Genomic DNA, 22,632 nt, shown 5'->3' with positions numbered 1-22,632 from the left:
ACTGTATACAAAATTTAAAACGTGTAAAAATTAAAACCAAACTTCACCTTTAACATTCTTTCCAAATCCCATAGAGGCAGAAACTGCACTGTCTGCTTGCATTTTGCTGTTTGTTTTCTCTTTCATGACTTCATCATCACTTGAAACATCATCAGAGTTCATCTTCTTTTTCTTTTTCTTTTTTTTGTGTCGAGGAGGGAGTTTTTTTGGAAAGGTAAACATGGGAAATATCACAAGGAGCATTGCAATGGCACAAAGGAGAAATCCACTCCACCTAATGCCAGGAGACAGGAACAGAAATGAAAGCCAACACATTACACAAAATTAAAGAACCACAGTGTTTATTACAGGCTGTGCTGGCTAGAAAGACGTATTTTCAAAATATGGGACATACACTGCATTAAAACCCTTAATTAAAAGATGCTTCTGTGGCTTGCCTAGTGATAAATGTATTTATTCAGAACCCACCAAATATTATGGAATAGTGTCAGCTCTGAGTTCCTGTAAATTTTCACTTCTGGTAATAATTCAGTCACAAGCACTGAGAAGTAAATATTCACTTATACTTTGCCTTTCTCAGATAATTCCCAGTAAGGCAACACAGTATTCCTCCAGGGAACATGAAAAAAGTTATCAATGGCATGAGAAGACAAATGTCCAGATGGATACATCAGGTCTAAATCTGTTCTGCTTTCCAGTGCCTACCTCTCACTGCCCTGACAGTCCAATTCTCTCCCTTCCCAATGAAGAGTTCCCAAATCCTGACTGAAAACAACTGGTGTGTCCCAGTTCATGTCAGGGCTTATGCCTAAAACTCTGCAGATCTGTCCTGTGATCACAACCTGAGGTATCCCTTCACAAAGAATTCCCTCTTCTCTTCTCTCTCTGCCTTTTAAGAACGGGATATAAACAACCCTGCAATGACCCCTTGGCTCACGTGGAATTACTTGGGACGTACCCACAGATGGGGTGATAAGATCATGACAAAGCAGGTTGTTCTTCTGCAGCTTGTGGAGGACCACAGCGGAGCAGGTTCCGGGCAGCCCAGGCTGGAGCCAGTTTGCTGGCAGAGCCTGAGGCCATGGGGGACCCACACTGGCATCAGTATGGGATGCCAGAAAAGTGCCCTTCAGACTGCAGGCACACGGCCATCCTCCTTGAGGCCAAGAACCTTAATGAACTTTACCATTGCAACACAGATGGGCTAAAAGGCCTTAATAGAAAGTCCTCCAAAGCTAACCTTCTGCAGACAGAAGTCAACAGAGTATGAGGTAACATAATTTCTCCTCAAAGGTCATCTCACAATGAAAGACCATGTGGAAGCATGGTTAAACCCATATAGATGCACCCATAAAGAAAGACAACCTCAGAACTGACCCAGAGTTCTTCCCATGTGCTCAAAGTGCAGTTCTCACTATATACTGATTTAATTGTACTGGGTGTATGTGGCAAGGTCTTGTCTTGGTAGCAGGGTGAGGGCTACAGGGGTGCTTCTTTGAGAAGACACTGTGTTGGACAGAACCAGTTTCAGCCAGCTCCAAAACAGATCCACAACTGCCCAAAGCTGATCCCATCAGCAATGCTGGTGGTACCATGTGGTAACTTATTTAATAAAGGGTAAAAACCTCTGCACAGCAGCCATGTGAGGGGAGTAAGGAAATATGAGAGAAACAGCCCCGCAGACACCAAGGTGACACAAGAATGATGGGGAGGAGGTGCTCCAGGTGCCAGAGCAGAAAGTGCCCTGCAGGCCCATGATAAGATCATGACAAAGCAGGTTGTTCTTCTGCAGCTTATGGAGGACCACACCGGAGCAGGTTCCGGGCAACCCAGGCTGGAGCCAGTTTGCTGGCAGAGCCTGAGGCCATGGGGGACCCACACTGGAGCAGTCTGTTCCTGAAGGACTGGGTCCCGTGAGAAAACCCTAAACTGCAGCAGTTAATGAAAGAGCATCCCGTGGGAGGGACCCCACACTGAAGCAGGGGAAGAGTGTGAGGAGGAAGGAGTGACAGGGATGCAGTGTTACTGACCACAACCCCCATTATTCCCCATTGCTCTGCACCATGCAGAGTGGAGGAGGAGGAAGAGTCAGGAGTGAAGTTAAGCCTTGGAAGAAGGGAAGGGTATGCAGAAAGTGTTTGCAGTTGGTTTTAATTTTTCCTATCCTACTCTGTTGGAAATTTGCAATAAATTAAATTAATTTCCCTAAATCAAGTCTGCTTTGCTAATGTTGGGTGAGTGTTCTCTCTGTCCTTATCTCAACCCACAAGCTTTTCACCATATTTTGTTCCCATATGGCTGAGGAGAGAAGTTTGGTGGGCATGAGGCAGCCACCCAAGGTCAACCCACCACACCAACCTACACAAGTGTTTGGAAGTTTCAGTGAAGTCAATCTCATTGCTCCAGTATCAAACCATGACAATCAAACACCAAAGCTCTGTTTTCAACTAACAGTTTACAGAACTGCAATGGGACCAATCCACAAACTTCTCCATGAGTCCTTCACACTGACTTCAGTCCTTCACTAACTGCTCTTAACTATGTTATCCCAGAGGCACTACCACCGTTACTGATGGGCTTGGGCTTGGCCAGCAGCATTGGCTCTGTCAGACACAGGGGAGGCTTCTAGCAGCTTCTTGCAGAAGCCACCCCTGTAGCCTCCCCACTCCTAAAACCTCACACACAAATCCAATGCAAGAACAATTTTTACAATTTTGTACATCTTTTATACTTAAAAAAGGACATCAGAAGAGGAAGCTACTAATCATATATTTGTTCAGATTTTAAACATTTCAAAGTGTTGAGTAGACAGGATTACTTCCACAAGAAACAACCACATTTGGCTTCATATTTGTAATGCAAAGATATTGCAAACTGCATTTTTAAATGATGGCAAAGTCATCCACATGTGTAATGGCTCGTGTTGTAAATGGTTATGCAAAGGCAAACACTGAACAACCATGTGTAAAACCGATTTTGTTAGAAAGACTGTACAGGAAGCCTTTGTGAGGCAAATCTAAGTAACTGAAAGTTTTGACTAGTTTTGAAATTATGTAAACAGAAAATCCTCTATTCCTTCCTTTTAGCTGGTAACATGCACGGATTAGAAAGCAGAGTTTTAGGAGGATTAATCAGCACTATCAGACAGGGAATAAATTAGTAGACTGTATAAAAATATAGTAACGTCCCTTTCAGGATCTCAAAGGCAGAAGCTGCAAAGGCACTGATCAAAGAAACGATCTGTGGCAATAATACCCAGAAGTCTGAAACCACCCACTCAGCAGGAAATAGCAGAGGAGGCAGGGACCTGTCATGTAGCATGAGATGAAATTCAAATCCAAAGGGACCATTCTGATAGCATATTGAGTGCTGGAGATGTCACAGATACAGCACTGGATGCAATTATCTGCACTGTCTACACTTCACATCTTCCTGGAGAAATACCAAAGGCTTAGAAAACAGACAAAAGATGATATACAAAATATTAATGATGCCTACAATGGGAAATGAGAGGTCAGAACAGGATCTGTATTTATTAAAAATCCCTTGATTTTTTATCTTCTAAAGTCAAAGAAAAAATATGCAGGAGAATGCCTTAGAGGCATCTGCACAAGCTCCAGGACCTCAAATAAAAGCAATTAAAGCTAAGGAAGGACCTGACAGTGTGGGAGGAATGCCTTTAAACTTCTTGTGTGGAATGCTGATGAAAGACTATACAGGAAGATCCAAGTATTAAACAGATTCAGAACTAGGCAAACACTCAGAAGTGTCAGCAAAAGAAAATTTGATTCAAAGCACCTGACAGACCGCCAAGGGCTACTCCACACTAATGAGATCCCTGTATTGCACATTAACAGTTCTCAAAGACCACATGACGTATGGCTTCTAACAGATATCCCTACAGTTACCACATTTGAATAAAACAGCAATTTTAAACATTTGAGGGGCTGACACAGACAGCAGGTCTCTAATTCAGCCCAGGCCACCTACAGAAAAGCCCTGATGTGCAAAACCCAGGAGCACAAAGCCGAGTTCTGCACACCTCAAGGAGGAATCAGCTCAGAAATAACCTTGAGAAAAAACCATTTACGTTGTTTATCAGGTTTCACAAGACAAACCAAGTTAACTGTCATGTTGAGAAGACTAAGAGGGAATCTGATTAATGTTTATAAATATCTGAAGTGTGGGAGACAGAGGGAAATAGCCAGCCTTTTTCAGTGGTCTGTGGGGACAGGACAAGGGGCAATGGCCACAAGTTGGAGCACAGGAAGTTCTGCACCAATATTCAGAAGAACTTCTTCACAGTGCGGGTGACAGAGCCCTGGGACAGGCCCAGGGGAGTTGTGGAGTCTCCTTCTCTAGACATATTCAAGACCCATCTGGATGCCTACTTGTGTGACCTATCCTAGGGAGCCTGCTTTGGCAGGGGGGTTGGACCCGAAGATCTCTTGAGGTCCCTTCCATCCCCTACAATTCTGTCATTCTGTGATTCTGTATATAAGCAATATACCTTTTAGAAAGGAACAGCTTAAGTAAAAAAAATAGGCTTTACTGTAATTTTTTTCCATATATCATAGTTGTACTTACTATGTTGCCTGTAATCATTACTTCCTTTAATAATGGATTTTTTTCAACTGAGTTCCTGTGATAAGTTAAATTAGAAACCATACAGCAATAATAAAGGAAAGATGAGAATCAAAGACTCTAATTTACTTCAAAGGAGACATCTCAAATACCACTGTCCTTTAACATATCTCAACTGCAGCCTTTAAAAAGCATGTCAGCTGAAGTAAGTGCTGGACTACTCTTATATTCCAAATTCTTACATTACATAAATCAAAATAAACTTGGCTATGTGGCACTTCACTACAAGGAGAAAATGTCATGATCCCAGAAAATATATTTCAGTGGAATGAAAGTCTACACTTCCAGAGCTCTCTGCAATTGTGCAGTGAGCAGCAAGAGACAAAGGACCAGTCCTCACATCGTGAGTCTTCATTTTAATGACTAGAAAGAGAAAAGAGGTGCAGATGCTATGAACACCATCAAACTTTTATGAGACACCACCACAGACTGTGAAAATAAATACCAGAGATGTGGTAGCAGGGGATAGTTTTTAGAAATTAAAGAGAGAAAAAATTGAGAGAGCCAAAAATTAAAAAGTCATACAAGGACCTGGGACACCCTTGAAGGAAAGCCAGTCTCTACAGATCTAATCAATATGACGGCAAAAGGAAACTGAATGACTTGACTTTGCTATGCTGGCTAACATACAACTTGCCTGGCACAGTAGGTGTTCTAAAAGCCTGCCCACAGAAATAATTGGAAGAGGTGACTTCTCACAACTGTTGCCATGGAGCATCATGCTTACAATACTCCTGTAGAATGCTGGGGATTCACCCCCGACACTAGGAATCCATCCCTGCTGCTCACTCTTTGGAGGGAGGATAGTTAAAACTTGTAATTCATGAGCAAGGACAGGCATTTTTTAACCTGATATCTCTGATGCATTTGGCTATGACAACACTGCATGTATGTCCAAGCTAATTGTAAACACATAGTAGTGGCCGTCCATCTGCTGCGGCACAGAGCTTGGTACAAATGGTCCAAGAAGTAACAAACTGATGTGTCCATGCTGGTTTAGTTATTTTACCTTCACCTGAGCTGTTTAAATTAAACTCACACAGATATGCCCACACTACAAGGTAGCTATATCAGTGGTTGCATTATAGATGAAGTCAAAAGTAAAGCTTACCCCTCACTCATACAGCCCCACTGATTTAAATTATTAAATATACTTATAGGCCAGTTCAGAATTTCTGTTGAAAAGTACTGAGCAGATGCTGACTGCCAGCTCTGGTATGTCCTTAAGAACACGTGAAACATGAAGAGTTTTATGAAGAATCTGTGACAGTTTGCTTTGATTTCCAAACTTTTATTCAAGCACAGTCAAAGCATGGCTTTAACACTGCGGCACACTCACGGGACAGATCTTTTCTCTGAGAAGTCAGTACATATGCAAGAGCACAGGGTTGATAACCCCAAGGTCATAGGTTAACTGAGTGCTCAGGTTTGCCTTTCTCTCTCTGATAACTAGATGATCCCGTGCAGCACTGCTCTAAGACAAATAAAGCAGCAATAAATCTTCAAAGGCTTAGGAACACTCCAAAGAGAGAATTTTCCACATCAAACTGTCAGGAGAAATCACTGCAGGATAAATAGGAACACATATGACCTGACTGCAACGGTGCAGTGACACACACTAAAACAACAGTGCATGACAACTGACACTGCACCCCACATCTCGAACGTAGGGTCCTCCTCTGGGGTAATGAACTTAAATCTTTTCTGGACTTGCACAAAAATTTCAAGGCAGATTTATGACAGATCTGAGAAAAGCCAGTTAGACCCTCCTCAAGACCTGTTACCTCAGAGGTACTTCCAAGGGGGCCACTTACCAAAGGCTGCCCAAAGACATCAGCTGACGATTATGGCTGTTACATTTCAATGCTGCTGGAAGCCTACAATTTACTAGAGAGTCATGTGATGATTTATATCATCTGCTGCCTAAATACAAGCCATCAGCCTGAGAAACAACACTAGAAAGGCCACATTCTAATCCCATTCTACCTCCTTCTCCTAGTTCAAGGTAAACAACGTCTACCACTCCTCATCTGGGCATCAGAGATCAGTGGTTCATGCCACCTGCTCTGGAAAACTAAAGAAGGGATTAATCCACCTTCCATCAGGCAGGGCTCAAGATGGCCCCCTGCGAAATAGATATTTTGCCCTGCCACCCCTGTGCTGAGTGCTGTCAGTGAACATCCACAGTGGTCAGAGACAGTCCTGGAGCAGCCAAAAGCAGGAGGGACACAATGGCAAGTGTCCCTCCCCATTCTGTAGGCAGCTAGCATGTAGTTCCTCTTCCTCGGCTTCCTGCTACAACCTGAAACAAGCCCTTGATGGATACAATTTCCCATCCTGTCTCAATTCCATACCAGTAATTTAGAGAGTAGTTTGGAAAAATGCTTGATCCTTACCAGTTTCCAATGAATCGGGGATCACTCTGGTCAATATAAACCGTTGTCCTAGGATCAACATAGAAACCAATAAGAAGTCCTCCTAGCAAGTATCCAGCTGCAGGACCCAGTGCTCCCATTACGTACATGATGGCTGAGGAAATAAAAGGTCAGAATAGGACATCAATGAAAGGAATGTTTCATTAGTTATTTGCATGTAAAATCCAAAAGTAAAACCTTAAAGCAGGGAGCTTTGTACTCTAAAACCTTTAGAGCCCTTTTCTTGCAACCTTCAAAAGCAGCAACTTCTGCGTAAGTAACTTATTGTTAAGAAAAATGCTGCTGTCTGTACAGTTTTAGTCAAGTTATGGATGAAAGTATATATAATACTTCAGTGCTCTGGATGGAAAGCATACATGACTTGGACAATATTTTTCATATTCAGTAGCATTCACTTTGAATCAAAACAAATTTTATTATTTAGATAGAATAAAAATAATGCCAAGCAAACAGAGAAGCAAAGGATAAAAACTGTGTAAGAAACCAAAGAACAAAGTACAACATTCCAACTTCGTTACCATCAGACTAATATTGGATTTAAAAGAACAATCAAATTTAAGAAATCAGATATTCCTGTTTCAGAGAGTGATAGAATTATGTTTTTATCCATATAGGCATGGACTTGCCCCTGTTTCATTATACCATATTTCCTGCAAGACTTCTGCCTTATTCAGAATATTTGATCATTTAAAGTCTTGATGTTATTTTAAAAGAGATTTCCTAATTTTTAAAAGCAAGTAAAATTAATTTTCTAATGTGCAACCATACAGATACATGGTTTACAACATCATCATGGTCTGAACACTGGATAACAGCAAAATCCCTATAGCTTTAAATAACAGAGTAGGAGATACCAACAGAAGGTTCATTAAAAAAAAGGGGGCTGCTATTTGAGAGCTATACTGCAGGGGGGGGGAAGCACAGAAGCAACCACAAAAGGTAAACTGCCTATAGCAGAAAATGCTTCCAGACTACAAACTGATTAAACATATTCATCACTTTTAAGTTATTCTTTCTCAAACACATTTTCAATCTTTATGAAACTGCAATTTCAAACAATTAGATTTTGCTGAAGTCTTTTTTGCATAATGGTTTCCAGAACTGCACTTGCTATTTAAATTTATTCCAGCCATGTTCCCTTCTGGATCGATTGTTAACCAATTCTCTGTATGCCTAAAATGTTCCATCAGACACTGGAACACTGCTCCTTGGAAGTAACTGGTTAGATAAGCCTCATAAAAACTATTTGTAAAATCCACATCATAAGGAACAAAGAAAAAAAACCACAACCTCCATCTACTATAATAAATATTGTTCTACAAATGTTTGCTTGGGAAATTGATTCAAACAACTACTGCAAACTCAGATCTCTAAAAAGTTTACAGAGGAAACACAAAGGGAGTAAAAGAGTGACCTCATTCATTCATTCATTCATTCCAGTATTCAGAAAAAATACTTATGCTGCACTTATTCAGATTCAGTTCCACCACTGAAACAGGCAAATTGCAGCAACTGCTTGGGCTTAGAAGCACTACCCAGGGGGTGTATTTTGCACACCTGGCAACTTCAGAAGGTTTTCTTCATAAGCAGAAATACTGCACAGTAAATACAAGTGTACACTCTGCTCCATTAGAGATGGGAATGCTGTCCACCATTTCAAACGTATTTTAAGATTACTGTATGCTGTTCAGGCTTCAAGGTGGTGTTTTTTTTCATGTAAATTCCAGGCACTATATAACTTTCTGGATCTTTCAGAAAACAGAGAGCCCCCATGTGCCGGGTCCAGGGCTGGAAGAAACCTATAAGCAGACAAGTTCCACAACTGCCATTTTAAGGCACTTTGCACCACTATCATAAATGGGACACAGAGACTTTGACTTCTAAATAGGATGGCAGAGCATGGCAAAAGAAATATTTTCATATTTCAAAATAAGGTACTTAAAAGAATCTGCCCCAAATCTCCACACCTTGCTATGGAATCGTATGGAAAGCTATCTCCAAAAGCCACCTTGGTAGGCTGCTCCAGAGTCCTGAATCCATGAAGTACTGGTGACATCCCTGACATCTATGGACCCCAATGTGCAGAAGTATAGAGGTTCCCAATTCCCAAACAGGCCACCAAGATTAGTAGATGGTATTATATGAGAAGGAACCTAAACTGGAAACAGATTAAATCAGGGCTCAATCCACTTCACAAATAAAAAATTCTGTGGAGAATTGTTTCATAATTTTTCCCACCCATGTCAATAGAAGGTCTCCAGCTTCTGGATGAAAAAGGTTCTGAGACATGCAGAAGATATAAGAGCACCTTCCTCTCAGCCCCTACCTGGCATTTCAGGTATTGCTTTTTGGCCCTCCCTCTTTGTCCCTGATCTAGGATCTTAATCTACAGAGCTGCACTGATTCAACACCCAAGAAGTAACAATTTTATCAGGGGACATGCTGGGGTACTGTGATGCAGGGGCATGCTACGTCGTATCCAGGTAATTGTTTTAATTGCTTTTAAGGAAATCCAGGATTTTTCTTTTAATCTACTAGCCATAACCTTCACCGGTGCCTAGGTTTGCAAGTTGCCTTCACATTTTTTAAGTCATAAAAAACTACACTGTGAAATAGCAGTATTATCTCCTTTCCCATGATAGAGATGAAGTACATCCTACAAGTTATAGCTCTACTCCAAACAATAAATCATCTTCAAAACATAAAATAAGGAAATTGTTAAAATAGACATACTGGCTACAGCATTCACCTGATTCTCTTCTGATTGGTTTCCACTGAAGTGAAAAACTGTACACCTCAGAGTTACCGTGTTAGCCTTGTATGTTCACTGCTGGCAAGCCACTGAAATGCTTCTCTGGAAACCTGTGTCTCCCTAGGAAAGAGCGTCTGTGGGTCACCCACACCCCGCTGAATTTGAGCCATCTGAGAACTACTCATGACATTCAAAACAACCAGCTCAGGCTGGATCTTGCAAAAGTTTTCCCCTAGAAACCTGTCATCACTTGCTGCAATGTAGGATCTTAAGTCTTCAAACCAAAGCACACGTTAGGCTACTAAAACTACATGGTTATTTATCGAGACAATTTCAAAGACCAGATTATTGACTGATTGCAGATTATTTCAAGTTTCCCTTTCCTTCGAAGAACTCAAGGTTGCATTAGCAAGCATATCTCTTCCTCAGGGAAAGCTTCTCCACAGTGGCTTTCCCAGCCCTCCCAAAGCTGGGGCTTTGTAGTTCTACCTCTGACATAAGATCGTGGGTAAGTAAAAATATCCTGGTGCAGACATAATGAGTCAAATGTCCATTTGCCCTCATGATACCCAGTCATAGTTAATTCATTTGAAGCTTTGTACCTGAAGAGCTTCTCTGCCTCACTGAGTATGCCCTCGGCATGGCAGATTATCCCAGGCACAACACCGTACTAGCAAGGCTTTCTAGTCTGGAAACTGCAGTTGGCTGTGGCTAGACAGGCTTAGCCACAAATGTCCATCACAGCTAAGATGTTGGATGGGAAAGAGAAAGGGAGTCAAACCAACAGTCACTGAATTACAAGCAGAATTTATCTACCAAAGCAAAGTAAGATTAAGCAATGTCATTCTTCTCCACTGAGTAGTTTATCCTGAGACATACTGCAGTTAATGTTGTCATTTAGACAACATTTAACAAATTGTAGGTCTATTGCTTTTGTGCATAGGAGATTCTTCTTCAACAGAAGAAAGCTTTACGTAGAGCCTTTGCAGCAGAGTCTTGATGACTATAATAAGATGGACTGAATCCTCTATCCTCTACAAGTTTGAAAATCCCTGTGTTCACAACACATGCATGAAGTAACTTTGTTGCCGAAGAATTTATGGTTTTTTAATCTACCTACAGTATAAAAATATACTGAGACAGAGATCACCAAAACACTTCTAATGTCCTTTTCCTCTTCTCATCACATGAAATGACAACTTCAATATCCGTTGCATATGGGAATATATAAACATGTCCCTATTGCATCCTCAAGCATCATATTGTGCCTAAATGAACAGAAAGTACCAAACAAAATTAAAACCAAAGGTGTATCTTGCTCAGTCGCTCTCATCTCCTCTGTGTTCACATGGATGTCAGCACAGAGTTTATCACTAGATGGGGAGGAACATTTCTGAAAGGTCCCATTGTTCAAATCTTGGCAGCGCATCACTGTAGTACAACTGTTCATGTCATGCATGTGTAAGGCAAGCAGAATTTGACCTTTTTTCTATTTTCAATGAAAGTTTAGAATTTGCAAAATCCTGCAAAAGCTACAGTGTATGTTCTGCAGGGGGGGTGGGGGAGATTGAGCATACGGATATATATGCACACATAATTTTTTCCTGTTGGAACAGTATGGCAATTTTTGTATATTTTAGTGGCATACAAGTATAATCCTTTTATATTCGTAGATTTCAGATGTTTACTCCAAAACCTTAACTATCACTAGTATGAAGGTATTGATTGGGAAACAGAGATACAGAAGATAACACGAATCCCCCATAGTCATGGAGTAAAATGGAAAGTCCAGGGGTATCATTTACTTCATCAAAGCAATAGCCCAGTGTCCTATGCGCTGAACATCATTCAACCTGAAAGAACAGCACAAGGGAGAATAAAAACATTACTGTCATGTGAATTTGCAATATAGGCCACCCGTCTATAACCTGAGGAGTGAGCTTTAAGAGACAAGATGAGCTTCATATAATCCTGACTGTGTCTCAATTTGTCCAGAGATTTAGAGGGCTACAGAAAAAAATGGACAGTCACAAGAATCACTGTCTAGGATGTTGTAAGCAGAAGCAGCACCACCACGCTATGACAGCACATTATCCTCTCCAGCCCCACTGCAGCACATTTCCTTGGAAAGATGAGATATTCTGTCACTGAAGAATAAGCAGCAGGTTATTTCTCTAAGGTGCAGAGCAGGTCTTCATTTCCACACAGAACAAAGCTGACAGGCTGAGGTTTCAATGGGGAACATATCAGTTCCCCTCTATTCCTCTCATGTCCCAGCACCATGATGGGGTATGCAAGGGACAGGTAAGCATAAAGCAGCTTCCAAAGAAACATCACGCCCAACCATAAAGGCGTATTTACTTCATTCTTGTTAAATTCACCCCCACGGAAGCTAGCCCCCAAAAATAAGGTTTAGCCACCCTTTTGAACCTGAGGATAAAAAACTGAGAGGAGCTGCAAGCAGAAGCCAGGCAGGCTTCTCAAAAGCTTTTAAGTCAGGAAATCAGTTCACTTCCTTCTTTTCTTCATGAATACACAGCGAAGACTATCTATACTTGCTTTAGGATTTTTTTCTTTAATGTGGTTATTTGCTCAGGAAAAAACAATGCTTTGAGCATTATTGCAGTTCAGATAACAATGGACAGATCAGATCTTTAAATCATTTCCCTTCAAAATGTATTAGCCTTACTACGACTTTAAAAGTCTCTCAGATCCAGTGCTCCACTCAAAACAATAAACAGAGCAACAAAACTACTCCAGTAGCCTCCCTTGATCTTTGTATAGAATATATGTCACTATTTTCACAGGCAGATTCTATAGCTCTAGGAGACAAATTTATAGATGTGGTGAGTTTAACCATGGCTGGAGATCAGGCATCCACCAAAGCCACTCTCCTTTTCAGCTGGACAGGGGAGAAAATACGTATCGAGAGGCTTAGGAGTCGAGGTAAGGACAGGGAGAGATCATTCAACAATTAACATCATGGGCAAGACAGATTCAACAAGGACTAAAAAACATATCTAATTTATTACAACACACACACACATGCACGCATACGAACACACAGAGTGAAACCAGAGTCAGATAATGAGAAGTAAAACCAGATTTTAAAAGACCTTCCTCCACCCCTCCCTTCTTCATGGACTTAACCTTATTCATGATTTCTCTCCCTTCTTCCCCCCAGGTATCACAGGGGGAGATGGGGAATGGGGGTTTTGGTCAGTTCCAGAAGCTGCCCCTGCAGCCTCCCCTTCTCCACCAGAACCTTGCCACACAAAACTACAACAATAGAGAAGCATCATTTTACATGCCTACCCTGCAAACTAAAATGAATGGTCCAGCTTACCACTCCAATACAAATGCTTACAGTTAAGTTAAAAATGTCTAGAAACTTACCAATGACAGATGAAAAGCACCACTTTTTCAATTTTCTCTTAAAAAATTATTACTAAGATATCATTTGTATCAAAGCAGATACCTGGTTAAACAGCTAAACTGCTTCATGCTTTACATTCTCCATTTGTGGTTGTATTCTGAAACCTTGCAACTATTTTCACAAGATCCAATCTTAACATCACAAAAAGACAAGAAAACCAGGAAAACAAGATAAAATAGGCTGCCCTTCCCAAAGTGTGCTCTCATACACACTGTCACTGCAATGCTGCTCCAAGTCACTTGCTATGCTGGGGAGCCGGTGCCTTTCGTAAATCTCCAAGGTGTTTTTCCACACAGAGGGAATTATGATTTGGAAATGCATAGTTATTGAAACTTAGCTCTCAAGACAGATACACTCACTACTTGTGCTGAACACAGTGAGAATGTCCCAAAATGCACCAAAAGGCAAAACTTTGTTCTTGGCTGTTATTTTACGGACATCAGTTCTCAAAAAACCTCCACATCTTACCTTACAAATCTTCCAAGTCTCAGTCAGTACAGTCAGTATGCACTGTATGCATAAGACAACTGAACACATCCCAAGGAGGTCTGTGAGTTTACAGACTCTAACTTTTCAAAAGAGCATGTTTCCTAAAGATGTTTTTCTTCTGCAAATAACCTTAAATAATGGCACTAGGCAGAGACCCTTCATGTAAATATCTACTGGATGACTCCTCAGGCCCTTCATCTCACACCATCCCAAAGCTACCTTCAATGAAACATAAATGTAATATTCATTTCCACATAGAAAATTTTCTACTCTATATAATTACTAAACTTAATCCTAAGAAAACTACAACTCCAAATTATTTAAAAGGCCTTAACATCCAAAATCCAAGAAACAACTTGTTAGAGAATTTGTCTTATTTCCCATTCATTGAGACACTAAAAGCTAAATCCACAGTAGTGAATTCATCACTCACACTAGTAGAATCCTTAAAGTTAGCAGGGTACTCTTACAAGGCAAGCAGGATTTGGCACTTCTGTCCTATTCCTAGTAAATGGACATCCAAGCTGTTGGCTGTCTTTAAGAGATACCGAAGCAACCTTTTGTCTCACAGTCATTCTTTCCATTAAGTCATGTCAAATGGAAATAGCTTGTCTCTGCCTGTTAAATGCTTGGCTTTGGTTTGGTGGTTTGGTGGTTTTCAGGTTTGGTTTTTTATTTAGGATTTGGTAGTTGAGACTACACATACACACTTCATTTTCATTAGGGACTATCCAGGCATGTGCTTACTGACTCTGTTGTTCTCAACTCTTAAAACTTTTTTCTTTAGTATTGCTCCTAACTAAAATAGAATAAGACCAAGATGTTCATTTGCATCTCATCCCCTTTCCTTAGGTTACCGTAAGTGAAAAATATCAGACCATTGTCCTGGTTTCAGCTAGGAAAGAGTTAATTTCTTTTCTAGTAGTGGTTGGAAGTTAGGATGAGAGCAGTGCTGGTACCACACGGATGTTTCCAGCTGTTGCCAAGCAATCAAGGACTTTTCAGTTGTTCATATTTCCCCACTAAGGAAAAGGGAGGGGACACAGCCAGGACAGGTGACCTGAACTGGCCAAAGGGGGTATTCCATGCCAATTACGTCATGCTCAGCATAAAAGGTGGTCAGGTGCAAGGAGAAGCAGCCAGCTCCAGGACACATGGGTTTGGGGACGGTCCAGTTTTCAGGACAGTTCTGAGCTGTACAGCCTGAGCTATGTGGTTCAGTGAGAAACTGCATTGTGTATCACCAGTTTCATATATTTTGATATAAAGCCATGTTATTATTATTATATCTATTCTTCTGCTATCCCTACCCCAACCCATGAGGTTTTGGTTCCTTGGGTTTTCTTCTTCCTTCTAAACCTCCCTCAACTCCCCCTTCACTCCCTTTAAAAGAACAAGAGGCTGCATGGTGCTCGACTGTCAGCTGGGGCAAAACCACAACAACCCTGACAGCTGCAATTTGGCCTGCAAGCAGATCCCACCATGTAGATCACTAATCATCAAATGTAAGAAAGAGAATTAAGGATTTTTAAATTCCGTGATTTTAAGATTGCAGTGAGGAAAGTGCAGGTCCACAGCTATAAGACCAGCAGAACCTAGCTCAGAATACTTTTTATCTGTCATAGTTTTACATCATGTTCAGGCAGACAGGAATGTATCATTCAGGTCCTCTCATTTCTTTTTGCTGGGAGAATGCACCCACTCCTGGAAGAAAACCAGGTAAGAGCCTGGTGAGGTATTTCAGGCATTTTAGAGTTTGCCATCATGAACCAGAAATGAGTACCAGTTCCTTAGCAAAGTCCATGTACATTAAACACCTTATATCTATGGATCTGGGCTCTACTGGTTATTGTGCACAAACCAGGTAATGGCACATACATCTGGGGCAGCTTGACACACATCATTATGCAAAAACATGCCTCTGTACACAGGAAGGGAACTGTGAGAAAGAAAACAGAGATGGACCAAATATCCACTGAAAGGGAAGGTTAGGTGCTGATAGTCACAGAATTTCTATATATATTCACTCTTCCTTTGTCCCACCAGCAAGACAACGGAACAAAGACAAAAAAAAGGGAAATTATTTCAATCATGTTCTCTCAGAATTAATTTCCTTTCAAAAATTGGTTTCTGCCTAGGAGGCACAGGTTAATTACTGAAAATGTTGGTGATCGCTTTTCCCCAGACTACCTCTCGCTAATAGACTGCAAAGAAGGGCAAAGCAAATAGCATTTCTTCTTGTTTTCTTTGTAAATTGCACTTACATTTTCATCTTTCAACCGAAACAACAGGAATTACAGTTCATTACTCATATCTGGCTGAAAATCTGCCTGTAAGCAAAAGCACATTATTCCAGTAATTTGAAGATGACCCTGTTAGTTTTATTACCATTTATTGTGCTGCTAAAGAAGTTATTTTTCTACATTCAGCAAGGCCGAAAGCTGCAATAGCCTGAATAAAAAACAGCATTAAATAACAATTGGTAAAGTGAAATGCAGAGCCATATACCCATATTTGAAACCATATTGAAAATATTATCACAGGTCAAAGAGTCTGAAAAACATCATTTCCATCCATGTGTAACAGTTATAAATAGCGGAAGCTATTTATTTTGGTTATAGGACAACATCACTTTATGAAAGCCTCTGAAGTTTCAAAATTTGCTCTTTATTCTCATAAGAACAAACATTATTTGGGCATTTTCAGAAAACTGGAATTATGTTGAAATATGTGGTTTTAGGGGAGGTAAAAAAAAAAAACACCACCCTTGAGCTTTGGTTGCTAGACAGGGGTTTCACCTCTGTCTCCACAGAGGGATCACAAGACAGATATGTGAGTTCATTCAGCTCCATGTTCTGCTTAGAGACAGCAGAGATTTTCACTAGCACCAAAATTAATTTCCTCCCCATCCAAGCACCATCTCCTTACCAACAAGAGATACATGATGAAAATGACAGGCTTCCCCTGTCTTCTCCACCACTGCCTGCAAGAAAACACTTTGGGTTTCAATGCAACATCAGAATGTCCTCAATGGCTCTAGTCACAACTTCAAATAGAATTAGGGCAGAAGAAGTAAAACTAGCTAGAAGAAAATGCTAGCAAGATCTAGATAGTCGGGTCTTAGAACTTAGATAAGTATTATCTAAGAGATCTTGCAAGGAACCTGACCATGGACTACATGGCATGGGTACATTGGTAACAGCAAAGCAGAAGAAAGTTCTGTATACACCTGAGCTTCTTGGGCCTTGACTGGATTCTCTGAATAGAACTAAAAGAGTCTTGGGATTTTTATCTTGAATGAAAGAAGAATCACTGTAACTGGATGAGCTACACAAACACGAGAAGCTATGTCCCATTTAACTAGTGATACCAAGACCAATGTAATAAGCCTGCAAAGGTGATTTGGGCAGCAAGAAAACATCATTCTCATACATCTACTTACTGAACAAGCTCAGGAAACAACTTGAGTTAGGAAAGAGTTATCTTCCTATGGAAAGCATCCCAGACTATGAAGCAACACCAGCAAGAAATGCCCCAAAACCTCCTTGCTTCCCCAAAGTGAAAGAGCTAATGGGTGCCCCGCACGGATACAAATTGTTCCCAAATTACCCTGGCACTCTTGACTCAGTCCTGTGAAACAGGACATGGAACACAGAGCTGCTGATCTCCAAAAAGGCCCTGCTAAACCAGAGAGATCAAGGTACACAAACTGTCAGAGGTTTACAAGGCATTTTGAGAGAGAGAAACAGGAAATCTCAGAGAGTCAGAGAGAAAAGAGGGGAAGAGAGTTTTGTAAGAAAGAAAAAGGAAGGAAATTCATTCATATTTTTGCTTTGGACAGAAAGACACCACAAAAGCAATTTGTTAGTAGCAAGCTGATTCTATAAATCTGTATGATTGCTTAGCCAGTTTTAATTAGGGTCCTGAAGGAAAGGAACATTCGTCTCACAGGAAAAAGTAGATATCGACATGCAAAGTCAATAACCAAATTAAAAACTAGGAAAATATTTTAGTTTGACGTTATTAAGTAATGTAGTTTACATTGTGGTTTGGTTTGGGGTTTTTTGTTTGGTTTTGTCTATGTTTCAAGTAACAAAAACCTGATTTACATGCTAACCTGTATTCCCACCTTAAGGGTCAAAATAATGCAATGTAAGTTAAATATTTCAACCTTATCAAAAGCAAGTCATTTTATACATTAAAAAAATAATTATTAAACCAATATATTCCAAAAATCAGATTTAATCAAGTTTTTGCCAGAGTAAAACCACTAAAGCATCTTTATCAGTGCTACTAAACTGCATAGTTTAAACACCAAGGGTCACACTGAAAAATTACTCTTACAAAAGGTTGTCTTCCCTTTTAAGATACAAATTGTCAAGAGTGATTTAGGGCTACATTTGCAGCTCATTCCCAGTCACAGTAAGATATGTTAGTATGTTAATAAAAATAGAAGTATCACTAACTCACCATGTTAGTATTTCCAAGAGAAAAAATATTTCTGTTACAGGGATGTTTCCAAGGTATTTCAACACACCATAAATAGTTGATGTATAAAAACTAAAAAATTCAAAATCAAATATAATTACTTTCACTAATTAGTCAATTTAATTATTCAGCTGACATGTTTTGGGGAAAATTGGACAAGATTCTTTTCTTTAGTCTCCTTTTATTTTTAAATAAAGACTGTTCATTCTGTTTCTTTCTCGCTTGCGTGAATAGAATTAGACATGACAGCTTTGTTTCTTGACTACTTAGATTAGTAGATTATTAAACATCTTTCACTTTTAGCCGGCAAGACACAAAGAATGTGGTGGCTAGATGCTATGAACAAATGAGTTTCAGCCAACTTTAGGCACACTTTGTAACAGCAATGTTTTTAACAGGGTAATTAACTGTTGGAACAATATTCCTAGGGATGCGGCAGACTTTGAACTGCGCGTGGTTCATTTTAAGCTAAACGGTTTTAAAGGACTGGAGATTTGCATTGGGGTAATGCTGTAATGAAATCTGATTCAACACAGATGTCAGAGTATATGAATGTAATGGTCCTTACTTGCCCAATAAAGCATGAAATTATACCACAAATTCTCTTTTCAACTCTAACACAGCAGACCTTACACAGTCAGCATCCTTTGCAAACAAGGATGCCAAGAGACAAGAAACCTCTTCACATTTCCTTCCTGTCCATGCTGCATCAAGACATCTCCAAAATCCTTGCCCAGGTAGGGGAAGGACCAATGCTGGTCCCATGCCTTTTAAATACTTCACCAGTGTTATCAGTTGAGCATTTAGCAGAGGTGACCCCAGAATGGGCAGACTCAGTACTGGCTGCGGCAGCCAGGGAACCTCCAAGTTGTCCTAAGCCACCCTGGGGCATCCGTCTCTGCCAGACTGACTCTGAGAGCACCGACGAACAAGAACGCTCCAGAAAAACTGGAGCTGGTTCTGATGCCTGAATATATAGAAAGTGCTCAGTCAGGCCTGATACTAAGTACCAATGCAAATGAAATATATTTCATTACTTAGATTTTGCTTAATCAAGCAATTCAGTAACCTCTTCTAGTATCTTTGTCCATTTGCATCCCATCTCATGTGAAACACATTTTTGGTTATTTACATCAGGAAGATTGAATTGGGAATTACATTTATGTACACAGTCTGCAAACTATCACAACTTTCAATCAGTTTACCACAACCAAGTTATTTGTTGAAACTTTAGGCTTATGTTTGCAAAGAAAATTAAAGTTGAGCCCTAAATCCCACTGAAATTCATTGAAAGTCATGTCCCTGACTTCCCTAAGCTCCTTGGGAAATCTCAACCTCAGTTATTAAATTACTCTGACAGAGAGATTGACGGGAAGGTCCTCAAAGAATGATACTAGAGTTGCCTGGAATAACCATGATTGCAAGTGTGACCAGTGGTCTCTGCTGCTGTCAGAGCTTATCCAAGTCTAATGAAAATTGATCTGGCATCTTTCCACTCTATAGGAGTTTTTTACAACATGTGACAGAAGAGAGATGTCTTCACATACTGCTGGACCCTTAACTACATTTTCAGATTGATACCGATAGCTTTGTTACCAAAACAAATGAAAGTACAGAGCTCACAGGTAAAGAAACAAGGTGAAAACATTAGTGACCAAAACCCCCGAACATCTTATACTCCCCTCCAATGAGCAGATATAAAGAATGCAACACATTTCTATATTGCATCTTATACTTAATTGCAATTGTAATCCATCCTACTGATAATTTTAACAATCTTGTCATGAGATTCACTTATGACAATATAAACCCGGTACAGCATTCACCAATAATAAACACACAGACTTGAAGATGCAGCAAAAGGCTTAGTTTTGTCTGGTGTGGAACAACTAAAGGTATAATGTGAAAGTTAAAATAATCAAACGTGAGAAGACTGGCAATAAAACTCTCTTAAATTTTAATCACTGTTTCATACTTACTTCTAATATACTCCATAAATACAAATATAATGTATAATAAAGTATTTGCCTTCAGAACAAAAATCTCCCTGGTTATTACATTCCCTTGAACGAAAAATATTATAAAAGTTATTTTTAAGTTAATATAACATGCTTAGAACCATATTTTATACCATTATAAAGAAAATTATATTTGATAAATTCCCATCCCTAATTTAAACTGTGTGTCTATAATAAATTTTTAAAACCATCCCAAGATTACGAGACTACTTCTGCCATCAGCACTGACACTACACTCAGACCACAAATGGCTGAGACAAAACAGGGCAAGCTAAAAAAGGGTCTCTGCAGACCTGAGAAATGGAGACCTCACACACAGGAGAAGTGCTTCAGCCATTTCATAAAGTATTTCATGGTAACACTCATACACAGAATACAGGAATCAAACGTCGCACAGTAAATTCAACTTTTGAGATACCTCTTCCCCCAATTTCCTCCCAATTCCCCAATGCAGCTCACCCGTTGCATCCCTTAGGTCACTGTACGTTATACTGGAGTGACACATCCTTGTCTAGAGGCTGATTCTAACCCCCACAGCTGCATGAACCCTTGTCAAACATGTCACGGCTGCTCCATTAGTGCTCCCAAAACAGCATGGTTCCTACTACTTTGCTCACTGCTTTCAGAAGTGCTTTGCAGAGATTTTCTGAGCCGGAGACGTACTTTCAGAACCAAGAATCTTGTTGGATCAAGCACAGTTAAATCGCCATCTGCTAACTCATATAATAAACCACTCAGACAAATGTTTCTTTCAAAACAGACGAATGATAGTAACACAGCATTATGCTTTTCAAACACTAAAACTGTGGGGAAAAACTTAGCAACTAAAAGATCAAAACATTGCAAAGGAACACTAACAGAGATACGACAGCAGAATCAGGCACTTGTTCCGAGCAGATATAGCTGAATAACCGAACTAAAATGTTACGTCCCAGATTCACACATGTGAAATGATGTGCACAATAACAGCACGCATCTCCTTTTTCATAGGGGAAACAATTCTGAGATAATGCCTCAGGCTCTTATCTTGGGGATATTTAACACACAGATGATGGATAGTGCCTTCTCTTGGTGTTCATATGAATTTAGGACTTTATTTCAGTTGTACCACTAAAGTGTCCAGGAAGAAAATCCTTTTGTTGAACAGAGTATTTTCAGTTTTCATATAATCACAGAAAATATGCGGTCTTTCAATTATAGAAGAACTGGTTCAGGAGATGGGCTAAAAAATAAAACTGTTTGCATAGCAAAAAAAAAAAAAGTGAAAAGCTTCTATCACACTATGTTCTCCTTTATGTTTCTTGATGTAACACAGGAAAAAAAATCCACAGAATTCAATGAAACATCTTCAGATTGTCACAGGATGAAAGAAAATTAGAAAATGGCTTTCTCTCCTTATTGCCTAGTTTCAAGAATATACTGAAGACTCTCAGGTGGAAAACAGGAGCACTCATCTGAGGACAATTCTCTCCAAACAAGTTATTCAATAAAATCCTGAGACACATATTTTATGTGCTGCCTTTATTTTTGATGCTTTATTCCACTTCAAAGAGGTGAAAAATAGAAGGATTTAATTTCTGTCTAGGAAACAAAAAATTTCAATTATTTTAAAATACTCTAGTTATTACTATTGATTGGTATGTTTAATTCCTTCCCAAAGTCACAGAATCATAGAATCATAGAATGGCATGGATTGGAAGGGACCCCAAGGATCACAGAGCTCCAACTCCCCTGCCACAAGCAGGGCCACCAACCTGCAGGCCTGGATCCATACAAGGCTGCCCAGGGCCCCATCCAACCTGGCCTTGAACACTTCCAGGGATGGGGCATCCACCACCTCTCTGGGCAGCCTGTCCCAGGACCTCACCACTCTCTCTGTGAAAAACTTCCCCCTAATATCTAATCTAAAGTCCTCTTCTTCCATGGAGCCACCACACAGCCGTCCCAGCAGTCCTCCTGCCAGTCACCCGCACAATGGCTCTCCCATGTCCCAGGCTGTAGCCATCATCACATAATTAATACAATTTCAGGTATCTCCTTTAGCAAAGATGTAAATGAGGGCCAAACAACCAAGTTTGAATCTTAAAGAATGGAAGCTGTTCCCCCTCCTGCAATTCAATTTTAAAACCCCAGAAAAACCCCAAAAGCACATATTTAAATATTCACTGCCCACCGTTACTTAAAGGGGTCCTAGAGGAAAGTAGGAGAGAGACTGTTTATCAGGGAGTGTAGTGATAGGACTTTATGGCTTTAAGTGGAAAGAGGGTAGATTTAGATTAGATGTTAAGGAAAAATTCTTTACAATGAGGGTGGTGAGGCACTGACACATATTGCCCAGAGTCTGTGGAACCCCGATCTCTGGAAGAGTTC

At 40.1% G+C, this 22,632-nt stretch overlaps 1 protein-coding gene across 1 annotated transcript in view; it reads right to left on the bottom strand.

Annotated features, from left to right (window-relative positions):
- Window positions 1-22,632, bottom strand: part of SLCO5A1 (solute carrier organic anion transporter family member 5A1) — a gene marked incomplete at both ends in the record, with an annotated part of 70,149 nt that overhangs the window by 31,013 nt on the left and 16,504 nt on the right. Inside the window, 2 exons of the mRNA XM_084280422.1 lie at window positions 48-274; window positions 7,041-7,173. Of these exons, the coding sequence (XP_084136548.1) occupies window positions 48-274; window positions 7,041-7,173 (360 nt within the window). The remainder of the gene's footprint in view (window positions 1-47; window positions 275-7,040; window positions 7,174-22,632) is intronic.

This window comes from Gallinula chloropus (assembly GCF_964237585.1).
Source record: "Gallinula chloropus genome assembly, chromosome: 2".
Taxonomy (NCBI): domain Eukaryota; kingdom Metazoa; phylum Chordata; class Aves; order Gruiformes; family Rallidae; genus Gallinula; species Gallinula chloropus.
The sequence above is the reverse complement of the archived record's forward strand: the minus strand, read 5'-3'. Positions and strand labels throughout refer to the sequence as shown.